This window comes from Lycium barbarum, chromosome 8, assembly GCF_019175385.1.
Source record: "Lycium barbarum isolate Lr01 chromosome 8, ASM1917538v2, whole genome shotgun sequence".
NCBI lineage: Eukaryota > Viridiplantae > Streptophyta > Magnoliopsida > Solanales > Solanaceae > Lycium > Lycium barbarum.
In genome coordinates this window covers 37,564,768-37,580,182 of record NC_083344.1, presented here as the reverse complement: position 1 = coordinate 37,580,182, position 15,415 = coordinate 37,564,768, and the positions used below count along the sequence as shown (strand labels likewise).

Below are 15,415 nucleotides of genomic sequence, written 5' to 3'. Positions count from 1 at the left end.
AGTCCTATGTGTCCCATGTGATAGGCTTTGGTTCAGGGGGGTTAGCTTGAATTCACAAGCTCTTTGAGTGACTTACTTACCTTATGTTCTTATTTGTTGTTCATTTGGAGGTGTGTCTTGGTCTGAAGGTCAATTAAGGAGGGGGTCAAGAGGTCTGTTTGAAGTAAGTTGTCTGATCTGGTGCTCAATAATCCTGCTCGATCATGTGTTAGTTGGGAAGTTTGATGTCCTGAACCCAATTTGGTTATTGTTTGTCCTATGTGATCATGTGTCAGTCGGGAAGTTGAAGTCTAATTATGAAGGGACCTAGTCTGATTATTGCTTGTCTTATGTGATTATCTGTCAGTTGGGAAGTTGAAGTCTTGTTATGAAAGGCTTTAGTCTGATTATTGCTTGTCTTATGTGATCCTGTGTCAGTTGGGAAGTTTAAATCTTGTTACGAAGGGAATTAGTCTTCTTATTGCTCGTCCTCGAGCAATCAAACTACACTCCAAGGAAGGACGATCCTTTCAATCAACTCTACCTAACTTGTCATGCCAAGAATATTTAAAACAAATATAGCACCCATCCATAATCACCTAACCTCAGGACTCAACTCAAAAGCACTAGCAAATTTTTTACACCTCGCTCATTTGCTCCACCAGAGAAGCTCAGGAATATCACTTAGCCTTCGCAAATCATGTGCCTTCTTACTCAAATAAAAGAGAGTTGTCCCTGACACGTAACATTCAAGAACAATTAGGGACTCAAGATAGAAAGAAGTTACGCTCTCTCTCAGAAACAAAGTTCATGTGCCACAAAACATGTACCATAGGCTTTCCCTTGGTGTCCTACTCCACTAATCAAGCTCGTTCAGTCTAAGATCAAGTAGGACTTTATTTGGTTGTAATGTAAGCTAAGAGACTGGTAGGATTCATATGGATAGTAGTGACTACACCTCCCTAAGCACTTTAATACATACAATTTCATCATTCAAACCCCACACTTATGTTGAACAAACTTTCCCCGCTTTTAAAGTACTAGCACCAAGTTCCCCTTTTATTTAAGCACAAACAAAGCAAGGATCACCACTAGCAAGGAATAATTTTTTCAAGAACACATTTTTTCTTTTTTCTTTTTTTTAGTCCTTACTAGAAGATCTCTAATTTCTCTTTAAACACTGCTCCTTTCTCTTTCTTTTTGTTCTTCTTGTAAAGTTCCACTCAAAAACCAAACCAAACCTCCAGTAGCTTTTTTAAAAAAAATAAAAAAATCTCTTAATAATAATATCAAGTGCTCACGGGAGGTTAAAGGTTCAAAAAGATAGGCAAATCAAAGCAAAAGGGTTAGACTTGTAGTGTGATTGTCAAAGAAATAAGATTACAGGCTCAACGGGGCTGACTAGGACATATACAATTAGGTGGGTCAAAAGGCATAATTGGCTCAACAAAGAAACACCTATATCACTTCCTAGACTGATCAAGACTTTTCACTTTGCATACACTCGGGGCAAGTTCTAGACATCAATCACATGCACAGAAGATAGAGAAAATTCTCACTCACTCATTGGCACATAATTCACTTAGGAAAGGGTTCCCCGACTTACTCCTAGGAAAAATTGAGACAAAGTAATTATCTCTAGTACTTGTACATGAGTTGAAACGTGAGCCTAGACGTCACAAACAAGGCACTCATTGTTCTCAAGGCATAGACAAAATTTAGGAAGAACTATCTAATTCGCATAAATGCATTGAATTTTCTACTTAAGAACCAAAATTACGTAAAAAAATTAAAAATAAAATAAAATAGAATAAAAACAAACACATATTTACATTCCCCACCTCACACTTTAAATTGTGTCATGTCTCTATGACACTTAATTAAAAGATAAGAGGTAAGGATACTTTCCTAAATGATAAGAGGTAAGGATACTTTCCTAAATTTTTTCCTTCTCCGAGAACTTATGAACTCTACCCCTAATTCTGAACTCATTCCTTGTTTACACTCCTTGGGGTTCTTTATGGAGCTCATTAGGCCATATGCTTCTGAAGATATATGTCAGACCCGCTCTTTTCGTTCTTTCTTGGCTTCATTTTGAGCTGTGAATTGTTCCTGCTGGATTATCCTCAACTTGTTCCTGCATTCTTTCACAGGATCAATCCATGCATCTTATTGAAAATCCACAAAAATAAAAAAATCCACATGATCAAGGTTAGAATAAGAAAACAAAGAAGAAAGGTCATTAGAATATTCTTCCTTTATTTTCAAGACCATTTGTTTCTCATTCTCCTCCAATGAAGATTGTAAACATCGAATAGTGGATGGGGTTTTGAACTCTTCTTCTATTGCTTCACAATCAACCGAAGTAAGCTCATCCTTAATCATTTGAATAGAATCAGAGTCCTCTTCTAGACTAGCAACTTATCTCTCTAAATGCTCATTCTCTTGGTAGGCTCATTCTCACATGGTGTCTCATCTATATATTCACCATCACAAAGTCGTAAGTTTTCTGACATCATACTTACTAATTGACTCATTTTCATTGTTAGGTTCTCAATGGCTACATCATTCTGTGTAAATCTCTCATCAACATTTTTAATGAACTAATCTCTCTTCAGCACTTTTAATGAACTTACACATCAGTTCTTCTAAGCCAGCTTCTCTCTTCGCTCTCATTCCAATCATAATTAGGATATTCATTCCATTCATAGTTATATGTGCTTATATGAAACATCCTTCCTGTAAGCACTAGAAACAGAGTGACACTTTTCATAAGATGAGCCATAGGAGGAATACTTACCTGCTTGACAATCAAACCATTGATGATTTTGTAACACCTCGTAAAGTTGAACTAGGTGTGAATGTGTAAAAATCTAGTGTTAAGATGATATTTTATCTATATGAATCCATTCTTGATGAATTCGGGTGGAAGATGGTCATTTTGAAGTCAAACCAATAATTGAAGTTCTTAAGGGCTCTTAAATTCGCCTAAGTTTTGGTAGGTCTGTATTCTAGGTGATTTTCATGAAAATGTGTTGAGACTTTGGAAAATTTTCCTTGATAAAAGTTGTATATCTTTGAAATATCTTTCCAACGGTAGGTCTCCCTGCTTCAACGGATCTCGTGCTAGGAGTTATGTCCATTTTACTGAATGGCTCAAAAGCTAGAAATTTCGCCCAATGTATGCCTAGAAAGTACGGGACGTCCTTTAAAGTACGGGACATCCTTTTAGGTCATCCTTCTTCCATTCCTCACTGTTTTTGGCAGCCAAAGTACGGGCAGCAAGTACAGGACGTACTTTGTGGCGGTACTTTCACCATTTTTGGTAGAAAATTTGGTTTAAAATGGATATGGTCTTATTTTGTTCCCATTTTTTTTTCATTCTCGCAAACCCTAAGCACGAAATTCTTCTCTCCCAATCTCAAGACACTCTAAGGTAAGCCATTCCCAGTTAATTTTAACATGTACCCATGATTGGTAATCAAGAATTCATTATTCCCAACCTAGGGTTTTCTGATCAAGATTCTAGCTATGTTCATGAAAACCCTAGTTTTCGAAATTCCAAGAAAACTTCAAGAAACTATTCATGTTCTAATCTTTCTCATCTATAACCATTGTAGTGTGATTATTGAACCTTGGAAAGTGCGTTTGAGCGGGATTTGAGGTGTGTCTAGATTTTCCCAAAAATCTTTCTTGAAGTATGTCTATATTCCAAAAATCATCTTTTCAACAATGTCTACTTGTGAAGTACCTTTATATTGTGAAAGCATGAATTGTATTTGAGAATCCTTCCTCGATTTTTTGTATAAGTTATAACTCTTGTTTGGTGGAATTTATTCTAGAATAAAAGATGATTTCTTTTAGACAAAGTCATGCGTGTGTAGGGTCAAGCCCACATCGAACCTTATACGAACTATACTACTTTGTGAAACTCGCTTTTCCCATTATTGGATGATTGAACTTATTCTTCTAAAGGTTGGACCTTAAACTTGTTTTGTTATTGAATGGGTTTCTTGAACTTGAAATTGAATAAGAGATTTGAATAAGATTCTAAATTGGTTATGACTTGAAATACCTCTATTTTGAGATGATGACTTTAGAAGTGAGATTTGGCTCTAAGCCATGATTGATGATTCGGTAATATGCCATGATTTGTATTTGTTGGTGTTTGGGCCTGTATGGGCAAGCTTTGCTAATCCAGAGGACGATTAGCCGTTATGGATCCTAACGTATCGATACGAGTATTGCTGTGTCAGTTCAGAGGATGATTAGCCGTTATGAATCCTAACGTATCGATACGAGTATTGCTGTGTCAATCCAGAGGATGATTGACCTATGTTGCTTCCTAGCCCGAAGTATCTATTGTTGTGTCAGTCCAGAGGACGATTGACCTCCGAGGTATGTCGCTCGGTGCATCTGTTGTTGTGCCAATCAAGAGAACGATTAGCCTCCGTGTCTTCTTAGCCGGAGTATTGAGTGATTGATATTTTGTTGCCTGTGAGTGGCTTGTGGTGATATTGAATTCATAAGTGAAATACGTGGCATGGTAAATGGTAAGGAGTTAAGTTAATGTGTCTTTCGTTGTTGGATTCTCCGATGACTCTTTAATGTTGCTGACTTACTTTATTCCTGGGTTTGAACTGTTATTTTCATTGATATCATTTCATTGATTTTATTCATCATATCTTGTTTTGTTAACTATTGTCCCTTAGACACTCACTGAGTACCCAGTACTCAGGCATACCATTGTTGTTTTTTATGGTATGTTAGGTATCATTGAGGAGCAGGTTCGTGATACACCTACGACTTAAGAGAACTTGCTGCTTTCGAGACTATTCGGTGAGCCCACATGATTGTTCGTGGGGCACCATTCTATCTTTACTTTTCGTATTTCAGTTCGGGCTACGTCCCGATGTTTTTAGACAGTCTTTATTATCTTAGAAGCTCCATAGACAGTTGTTAGATTGTGGGTAGTGTGTTGGAGTCTTGTGTGACTCGTTGGGCATTTTGCCACGTTTATTTACTAAGTTTCTGATTTGACTTCCGCTGGATTATCTCAAAGTGTGATCGTTCTTTTATTCAATTTATTAATGATTGGTTTTCGTATTTACTAAAAGATTATCGAAAGAGATTAGATGTTTATTGATTTTATAAGGTACTTCCGATGTTGTTCATAACATCGGATGCCTGTTACGCCTACGGTGGGTTTTGGGGCGTGACAGATTTCCCCTACATTTGAAACAGATTATAGATTTTTTATAAGATTCAACTGCTAACTCTGCAATTGTTTTTTGTGGCTGATTGTGCTCCATCTTTAAGCACTTCAAGTTCGATCCTCAAGAATGTTTTCTTCAAGCTTTCCTCCCTAGAATTTGTCAGGAACTATAAAATAAATCTTGAAGACAAGTGAAATAAATAAAACAAACAAAAGAATTAAAAATTACTGCTAAAAAAATAACTATTGACTTTTAGAAAAAAAAATTATTTACATCGATTGTTTTTTTAAAATTATATAATAAAAAGCCTGAATTAATACACAAGATTCTATCTAAATATTATTTGTTGCCAATCCCCGGCAACGACGCTAAAATTTGATGAGCGCAAAACACAGTATAGTATATGTTATACCCCGTACTTTGCACATTCGGATAATTCGAGATAATAGCGACAAGTTGAGGACAAGGCCATATTTTGATCTTGTTAATATGTAAGTTGTTCATGAAAATTATCAATGAGGAAATATCGGGTAAGGCTAAGGGCAAACTTGGAATTAGGAAAAATAATTTTTCAAGAGTCACAAGTTAGTTATGAATTAATTGGGCTTGTAATAAAAAGAAGAAGAAAACAAATGGGCTAGCACCTTGGGCCAAGGGTGGCCGGCTCCTTAATGGGCCAAAGCCCATGTGGGGGGTCTAATTTGTAGTATTAAAAGATGACTAAGTCATCTTTAACTTGTGGAAAAATCAAGAAACTTGTAGAAAATAAAGACCACCCCAACTTTCGGCCACGACCATGGGAATTTAGCCCTTTGAAATATTGTTTCAAAAATTATTTTCTTGTGGTATTCCTACTAATTCAAGGACCCTCTACAACGTGGTGTAGTTGTTTCGGAAGATAGGCCGCTTGTTTCGTCGATTTAATACCTTGGTCAAGTGCAGAAGCTAGGAAGAAAAAGGTAAGATTTTGCTCCTTTTATCTTGGAAGAAATATATATATGTGTTGTAGAATGTGGAAAGGAATGTAAAGTGTGAAAATTGTGTGTTATGGGTATGTGTATGTGTGGCCGAAAATAGTGTTGGTGAAGAGGGATTATTAAAAAATTTATTTGTTATGTTAATTGTGTTGTTGAAGCTTTGTGATGGAAATGGAAGAAAATGGTTTAAGATGGCATGAAAAATTGTTGAAAATGATTATAGGAACTTATGTGATTCTAATATAATTTTTATGTAATTATGGAAATGGGGTTCTAAATGTGAATTATTATGTTAATTGGTGAATTTGGAAGGATGCTAGTCCATATTGGCATGAAAGATTGGTTGGTAAGTTGTTATGGGAAGTTTTGTGATTTTATGGTAGATTTAGGCAATGATGAAAATGAAATTGTTAAGGTGTGAATTATGATTATTGTTAATGAAATTGGAAGATGAAAATGTGTTATGAATATTTATGTCGAAGATTAGAAGTTTCGGATGAATTATGGTTTTGGTGGAATTTTTGGTATGTTTTGTAAATATTTTGTAGAATGATATGAAATGCTTCCGAATTGTATTGGAATGATCTTGAGTAGTCAATGAATATGAAAACATTGATATTGGATTGGAAGTGCGAAGTTAGATTAGAAGTTGTCGCACTATATAGAAAGGAATATTATTCATGCCAGAATGCGTTTTAATTCGATTGTTGATGTTGTTGGTGTTGTTGTGGTTGTTGTTGTTGAAATTTTGGCCGAGTTAAATTCTCGGGGATGCTATATGTATAGAGGAGATGCTGCTCGAATTTCTGTAGACAAGTATGAGTTAAGATTGAATTCCTAAAGGCTTGTAATTGATATTTGATAATTGTGACCAATTGTAGATTTTGGAGGAAACGGGAATTGAGTTTGGAGAGGCGTAAGGAGCGAATAAGGTATGTAAAGCTTTGCCTTTCCTTCTCTTGGTATGTCTTAGGTGTGATAGGTTTGGATACGAGCCTTGGGGGCGACTCTACTCTTAAGAATTCGCGCCTTAATTTGCCCCTTTTTCATTCAGTAGAATTGAATTAAATATTTTATGAATAGTTGGAAGTATTGCCTAAACATCTAGAACTTGCATAAATAGGACCCGACTACCTTAAAACTCTCATAAGTGATGTCATGAAATGTAACGTACGTAAATTGTGTACGCCACCCCATTTGACCCGAGGCGGGCCCACTTTCCCCGATTCCTCCCCTATCGTGTATTGACTTATTTTCGAACGATTTTAAAGGAAACGTTTTAACTACTCTTCTAACCACTAAATGACAATTGTTGTAAGTGTTCCGCTGAGTCTTATAAACTATTTTGGAACATGGAAACGATCCCTGAAAAATTATTTTTACGTAACCTATTGTGACATCCGAAATACACACACTAAGATTATCGTCCGATTTCATTATTATGATTTGTTATTCTAGATGCCCCATCGAGTCTTTATAAATGTATTATGTTTTATATTGCATTTAGTTTCTCACCACTCCACTCGTGGATGCCTCAATGCTTCTTTCACTGATCCCGGGCCAGGATATGTTATCACGCGTATTCCTCTGCATTGTTCGCTATGCCCCGATGTGAGGGGGCAGGTATGATATGTACATGGGTTTTGGAGTTATGCTGTGCCATGTACCTACATTCTGATATTTGGTGATATGACATGATATGGCCATCTGATATGTTATGATATGTTACGGAGCTATTCCCTACTCTGGAGTATGCTGTGTTGTGGCGCCAGTGACGGGGTGGCGACCACGTTCTGTTCACCTAGTCCCATAATGGGGCTGCATATGGCATATGTTTTTGCATACATTGGTTATGTCTCGTAAATATGCATTTTGATATTCTGGACATTACACTCATTTTCTGTACTTTCTGTTTCGGTTATGATTCTGTTTACCGTGTTCCATGCTTTACATATTCCGTACTGACCCCCTTTCTTCGGGGGCTGCGTTTCATGTCACGCAGGTACAGACGCCTGATTTGCTGACCCGTCCGCTTAGGATTTTACTCTGTTGTCTTAGAGTGCTCTCTTATCCGGAGCCTACCTTTTGGTATAGACTTTTTCTATTGTACATACATGTGTTATTCAGGGGTATGACGGGGCCCTGTCCCGTCTTATGTTTCTGCTACCATTCGTAGAGGTCTGTAGACATACATGTGGGTTGTGTATATGTTTTGGGTTGATATGTTTTGCGATAGCCTTATCGGCTTCCCCGCGTTGTATCTGTTTATCCGTGGTAATTAGTAGCGTTATTCGCCTTCTATATTTGTTTATTCTGTTTATATGCTGGTCTGGGTTACTGGGTACGTACGGGTGTCCAGCACGGACACTAGTCGCGGCCTACGGGGTTGGGTCGTGATAAAAGTGGTATCAGAGCAGTTCGTCCTCGGAGTGGCTACAGACCGTGTCTAGTAGAGTCCTGTTTATCGGTGTGTTGTGCACCACATCCATAAACAGGAGGCTACAGGACATTTAGGATGCTACCCTTCTTTTTTATCTTAGATCGTGCGATAGAGCTGTGTTATCAGGATGACTTCTCCCTAACGAATTGTTTTGTTTTCAGCCATGCCTCCGAAAAAGGTGACAGCCGCCCAGAAGGGCAAGTCGGTAGCAGCAAGAGGGACTAGCCAGGCCCAGAGGATTACCAGGGCCCGTGCCGAGATTATGCCCCAGTCAGAGGGCTCTTCTACACCGCCACCACCAGAGGGGATTGGAGCAGCGGCGGCTGTAGACCAGGGGGCGGCTCCACCGCCAGCTCTCGGAGTTTCAGTACCCGAGCCTCTAGCTCCACAACCTGGGGCGGAGGATAGGGCCATGAGGGATGCGGTCCAGTTGCTGACCAGATTGGTGACGGGGCAGGTTCAGAGGCACGGATTTGGGGGTGATCGTGCAGACAGACATGATAGCTCGAGGGCCCGGGAGTTCTTGACTTGTAATCCTCCATAGTTCTCCGGGACGAAGCCTGAGGAGGATCCACAGGAGTTCATCAGAAAGATGCAGCGTACGTTGCGGTTGATTAAGGCTTCCGCGACCGAGTCCGTTGAGCTAGCTACATATCGGTTGTACGACGTAGCTGCTAATTGGTATGAGTCCTGGGAGTTGTCCAGGGGTGACGGCGCTCCCCCAGCAGAGTGGGATGAGTTTACTGAGGCCTTCCTTGGCCACTTTCTACCTCCGGAGCTACGGCGAGCCAGGGCTGACAGATTTTTACTACTGAGACAGAATGGCAGGAGTGTCCGAGATTATAGCCTAGAGTTCGACTCATTGGCCAGATATGCACCGGCTGTGGTAGCTACTATGACTGACAAGATGCACCGGTATATTATGGGATTGGACCGTTATTTGGTCGATAGTTGTCTGGTGATGGCCGCTCAGCCCGGGATAGATATTGCCCGTATACAGGCACACGCCCAGGGTATGGAGGACCGGCATAAGGGGCATCAGCCCGATAGAGGTCAGGACCAGAGCCGGCCCAAGAGGGCCAGATCAGCTGGGTATTCTGGGGAGTTTCGGAGTAGACAGCCTCAGCAACAGCAGCAGTCTAGCAGACATCCTTCCCAGCCGGCACAGAGCACACCTCCGCAGTTTTCAGGCAAGAGATTTGACAGCCCAGGGTATACAGGAGCAGGCCAGAGCTCCAAGGCTTCAGGTTCACGGGTAGACAGGAGTTCCGGTCAAACGAGGCCACCCAGGCCTCAGTGTTCTTATTGCGGGAGGCACCATACTGGAGAGTGCTATCGTGCCACAGGTGCCTGTTTTTCTTGTGGCCATCAAGGCCATACTATGAGAGAGTGTCCACAGAGGGGCGGTCCAAGTAGTACGGCTCAGCCTACTAGGTCAGCTGCTGGTTCTTCATCTTCGTCCGTAGCTATGCGCCCCACGGGGCAGGGTACACCAGCACCAGCAGGTCGCGGCAGAGGCCGTGGTGGAGTTTCCAATTCTAGGGGTCCTTCGAACCGCATATATGCTTTGGCCAGCCGCCAGGACCAGGAGGCGTCGCCAAATGTCATCACAGGTACATTATTGGTTTTCTCCCGATCTGTATATGCATTGATTGATCCAGGTTCTACGTTGTCATATATTTCTCCTCTCATCGCTAGTAAGAATGGAATAACTACCGAACCTATAGAGCCATTTGAAGTAGCTACTCCGGTAGGGGATTTTATTATAGCGAGGCAAGTATATAGAGAATGTACGGTAATCATATGTGATCGTTGCACTAAGGCGGATTTGGTGGAGTTAGATATGATCGAATTTGATGTTATTATGGGCATGGATTGGCTAGCTTTCTGTTATGCTAATGTTGATTGTTAGAAAAAGGTGGTTCGCTTCCAATTTCCTGGTGAACCAGTTATAGAGTGGGCAGGTAATACAGCAACGCCGAAAGGTAAGTTTATTTCATACCTTAAGGCGAGGAAGATGATCAGAAAGGGGTATATTTATCATCTAGTTCGGGTACAAGATTTAAAAGCAGAAGCACCGACTCTTCAGTCAGTTCCGGTGGTTAATGAATTTCCAGATGTATTCCCAGATGAGCTTCCAGGTCTTCCTCCGGAGCGAGAGATAGAGTTTACTATTGACTTGCTGCCAGATACTCAGCCTATATCTATTCCCCCGTACAGAATGGCGCCTGCAGAATTAAAAGAATTAAAAGAGTAGCTGAAAGATTTATTAGAAAAAGGCTTCATCAGACCCAGCACCTCGCCTTGGGGAGCCCCGGTATTATTTGTAAGAAAGAAAGACGGCTCGCTGCGTATGTGTATTGATTATCGGCAGCTAAATAAGGTAACCATAAAGAATAAATACCCTCCCCAGAATTGATGATTTGTTTGATCAGTTGCAGGGCGCTAAGTGTTTTTCGAAGATAGATCTGCGGTCAGGCTACCACCAGGTGCGGGTACGAGAGGCTGATATTCCTAAGATAGCATTCCGGACCCGATATGGGCATTACGAATTCAGAGTGATGTCTTTTGGGTTGACTAATGCTCCAGCGGTATTCATGATCTGATGAATCGAGTATTCAGACCGTTCCTGGATATGTTCGTGATTGTATTTATTGATGATATCCTGGTTTACTCACGGTCAGAGGAGGAACACGCAGATCATCTGAGGGCGGTACTTGGGGTCCTTTGGCATCAGAAATTATATGCAAAATTCTCTAAGTGTGAATTCTGGCTGACTACGGTGGCATTTTTGGGACATATTATTGCAGCTGATGGCATCCGGGTGGACACCCAGAAGATTGAGGTCGTAAAGAATTGGTCTAGACCTACAACGCCCACTGAGGTACGTAGTTTTCTGGGATTAGCAGGCTATTACAGGAGATTTGTGGCAAAGTTTGCTTCGATTTCAGCGCCGTTAAGACGGCTAACTCAGAAGGGAGCTAAGTTCCAGTGGACTGACGCTTGTGAACGAAGCTTCCAGTTGCTGAAGGAGAAGTTGACTACAGCTCCAGTTTTGACTCTTCCAGAGGGACCAGACGGGTATGTTATTTATTGTGATGCTTCCGGCGTTGGGTTAGGTTGTGTATTAATGCAGCACGGCAGAGTTGTAGCCTACGCTTCCCGGCAGCTGGTTTGATGTTGGCGAAACTGAATTAATCGGCCCAGATATGATCCAGCAGGCGGTTGATAAGGTGAAACTCATCCGAGAGCGGTTATTAGCATCCCAGAGTCGACAGAAATCATATGCTGATAAACGACGTCGACCTTTGGAGTTCCAGGTGGGTGAATGGGTATTTCTGAAGGTGTCGCCTATGAAGGGCGTAATGCGATTCGGCAAAAAGGGAAAGCTCAGTCCGCGGTATATTGGGTCTTACCAGATTGTTCGAAAGATCGGTAATGTCGCCTACGAGCTAGATCTACCTCCTGATCTGGAAACAGTACATCCGGTATTTCATGTATCCATGCTCCGCAAATGTGTTGGTGATCCTTACAGAATATTTCCAGTAGATGATATTCGGGTAACGGAGGAACTGTCTTACGAAGAGCAACCTATATCCATCCTGGATCGTCAGGTGAGAAGATTGCGCAATAAAGATGTAGCTTCCGTTAAGGTACTGTGGCAGAATAATAACAGGGAAGAGATGACCTGGGAGGCTGAAGAGGAGATGAAGAAGAAATACCCTCACCTGTTTCCCATGCCAGCAGGTAATTTAAATTCCGTAACTGGCTATACTGATTGAAGAATAAGTTATATGTGTTGTCCATATAAGGGAACCTTCCCCAAAAATGCTTACAATGCCCTATAAGATTAATTTAACATTCGAGGACGAATGTTCTAAAGGGGGGGAAGATGTTATACCCCGTACTTTGCACATTCGGATAATTCGAGATAATAGCGACAAGTTGAGGACAAGGCCATATTTTGATCTTGTTAATATGTAAGTTGTTCATGAAAATTATCAATGAGGAAATATCGGGTAAGGCTAAGGGCAAACTTGGAATTAGGAAAAATAATGTTTCAAGAGTCACAAGTTAGTTATGAATTAATTGGGCTTGTAATAAAAAGAAGAAGAAAAACAAATGGGCTAGCACCTTGGGCCAAGGGTGGCCGGCTCCTTAATGGGCCAAAGCCCATGTGGGGGGTCTAATTTGTAGTATTAAAAGATGACTAAGTCATCTTTAACTTGTGGAAAAATCAAGAAACTTGTAGAAAATAAAGACCACCCCAACTTTCGGCCACGACCATGGGAATTTAGCCCTTTGAAATATTGTTTCAAAAATTATTTTCTTGTGGTATTCCTACTAATTCAAGGACCCTCTACAACGTGGTGTAGTTGTTTCGGAAGATAGGCCGCTTGTTTCGTCGATTTAATACCTTGGTCAAGTGCAGAAGCTAGGAAGAAAAAGGTAAGATTTTGCTCCTTTTATCTTGGAAGAAATATATATATGTGTTGTAGAATGTGGAAAGGAATGTAAAGTGTGAAAATTGTGTGTTATGGGTATGTGTATGTGTGGCCGAAAATAGTGTTGGTGAAGAGGGATTATTAAAAAAATTATTTGTTATGTTAATTGTGTTGTTGAAGCTTTGTGATGGAAATGGAAGAAAATGGTTTAAGATAGCATGAAAAATTGTTGAAAATGATTATAGGAACTTATGTGATTCTAATATAATTTTTATGTAATTATGGAAATGGGGTTCTAAATGTGAATTATTATGTTGATTGGTAAATTTGGAAGGATGCTAGTCCATATTGGCATGAAAGATTGGTTGGTAAGTTGTTATGGGAAGTTTTGTGATTTTATGGCAGATTTAGGCAATGATGAAAATAAAATTGTTAAGGTGCGAATTATGATTATTGTTAATGAAATTGGAAGATGAAAATGTGTTATGAATATTTATGTCGAAGATTAGAAGTTTCAGATGAATTATGGTTTTGGTGGAATTTTTGGTATGTTTTGTAAATATTTTGTAGAATGATATGAAATGCTTCCGAATTGTATTGGAATGATCTTGAGTAGTCAATGAATATGAAAACATTGATATTGGATTGGAAGTGCGAAGTTAGATTAGAAGTTGTCGCACTCTATAGAAAGGAATATTATTCATGCCAGAATGCGTTTTAATTCGATTGTTGATGTTGTTGGTGTTGTTGTGGTTGTTGTTGTTGACATTTTGGCCGAGTTAAATTCTCGGGGATGCTATATGTATAGGGGAGATGCTGCCCGAATTTCTGTAGACAAGTATGAGTTAAGATTGAATTCCTAAAGGCTTGTAATTGATATTTGATAATTGTGACCAATTGTAGATTTTGGAGGAAATGGGAATTGAGTTTGGAGAGGCGTAAGGAGCGAATAAGGTATGTAAAGCTTTACCTTTCCTTCTCTTGGCATGTCTTAGGTGTGATAGGTTTGGATACGAGCCTCGGGGGCGACTCTACTCTTAAGAATTCGCGCCTAAATTTGCCCCTTTTTCATTCAGTAGAATTGAATTAAATATTTTATGAATAGTTGGAAGTATTGCCTAAACATCTAGAACTTGCATAAATAGGACCCGACTACCTTAAAACTCTCATAAGTGACGTCATGAAATGTAACGTACGTAAATTGTGTACGCCACCCCATTTGACCCGAGGCGAGCCCACTTTCCCCGATTCCTCCCCTATTGTGTATTGACTTATTTTCGAACGATTTTAAAGGAAACGTTTTAACTACTCTTCTAACCACTAAATGACAATTGTTGTAAGTGTTCCGCTGAGTCTTATAAACTATTTTGGAATATGGAAAGGATCCCTGAAAAATTATTTTTACGTAACCTATTGTGACATCCGAAATACACACACTAAGATTATCGTCCGATTTCATTATTATGATTTGATATTCTAGATGCCCCATCGAGTCTTTGTAAATGTATTATGTTTTATATTGCATTTAGTTTCTCACCACTCCACTCGTGGATGCCTCAATGCTTCTTTCACTGAGCCCGGGCCAGGATATGTTATCACGCGTATTCCTCTGCATTGTTCATCGTGCCCCGATGTGAGGGGGCAGGTATGATATGTACATGGGTTTTGGAGTTATGCTGTGCCATGTACCTACATTCTGATATTTGATGATATGACATGATATGGCCATCTGATATGTTATGATATGTTACGGAGCTATTCCCTACTCTGGAGTATGCTGTGTTGTGGCGCCAGTGACGGGGTGGCGACCACGTTCTGTTCACCTAGTCCCATAATGGGGCTGCATATGGCATATGTTTTTGCATACATTGGTTATGTCTCGTAAATATGCATTTTGATATTCTGGACATTACACTCTTTTTCTGTACTTTCTGTTTCGGTTATGATTCTGTTTACCGTGTTCCATGCTTTACATATTCTGTACTGACCCCCTTTCTTCGGGGGCTGCGTTTCAAGCCACGCAGGTACAGACGCCCGATTTGCTGACCCGTCCGCTTAGGATTTTACTCTGTTGTCTTAGAGTGCTCTCTTGTCCGGAGCCTACCTTTTGGTATAGACTTTTTCTATTGTACATACATGTGTTATTCAGGGGTATGACGGGGCCCTGTCCCGTCTTATGTTTCTGCTACTATTCGTAGAGGTCTGTAGACATACATGTGGGTTGTGTATATGTTTTGGGTTGATATGTTTTGCGATAGCCTTATCGGCTTCCCCACGTTGTATCTGTTTATCCGTGGTAATTAGTAACGTTATTCGCCTTCTATATTTGTTTATTCTGTTTATATGCTGGTCTGGGTT

General features: G+C 40.2%; 1 protein-coding gene across 1 annotated transcript in view; it reads left to right on the top strand.

The window, feature by feature from the left end:
- Positions 1 to 15,415, top strand: part of LOC132606125 (uncharacterized) — a 49,810-nt gene extending 34,395 nt beyond the window's left edge. Inside the window, exons 2-9 of the mRNA XM_060319474.1 lie at positions 4,750 to 4,818; positions 6,082 to 6,154; positions 7,054 to 7,104; positions 8,175 to 8,260; positions 8,774 to 12,359; positions 12,989 to 13,061; positions 13,961 to 14,011; positions 15,074 to 15,415. Of these exons, the coding sequence (XP_060175457.1) occupies positions 9,205 to 10,524 (1,320 nt within the window). The 5' untranslated portion in view covers positions 4,750 to 4,818; positions 6,082 to 6,154; positions 7,054 to 7,104; positions 8,175 to 8,260; positions 8,774 to 9,204 and the 3' untranslated portion in view covers positions 10,525 to 12,359; positions 12,989 to 13,061; positions 13,961 to 14,011; positions 15,074 to 15,415. The remainder of the gene's footprint in view (positions 1 to 4,749; positions 4,819 to 6,081; positions 6,155 to 7,053; positions 7,105 to 8,174; positions 8,261 to 8,773; positions 12,360 to 12,988; positions 13,062 to 13,960; positions 14,012 to 15,073) is intronic.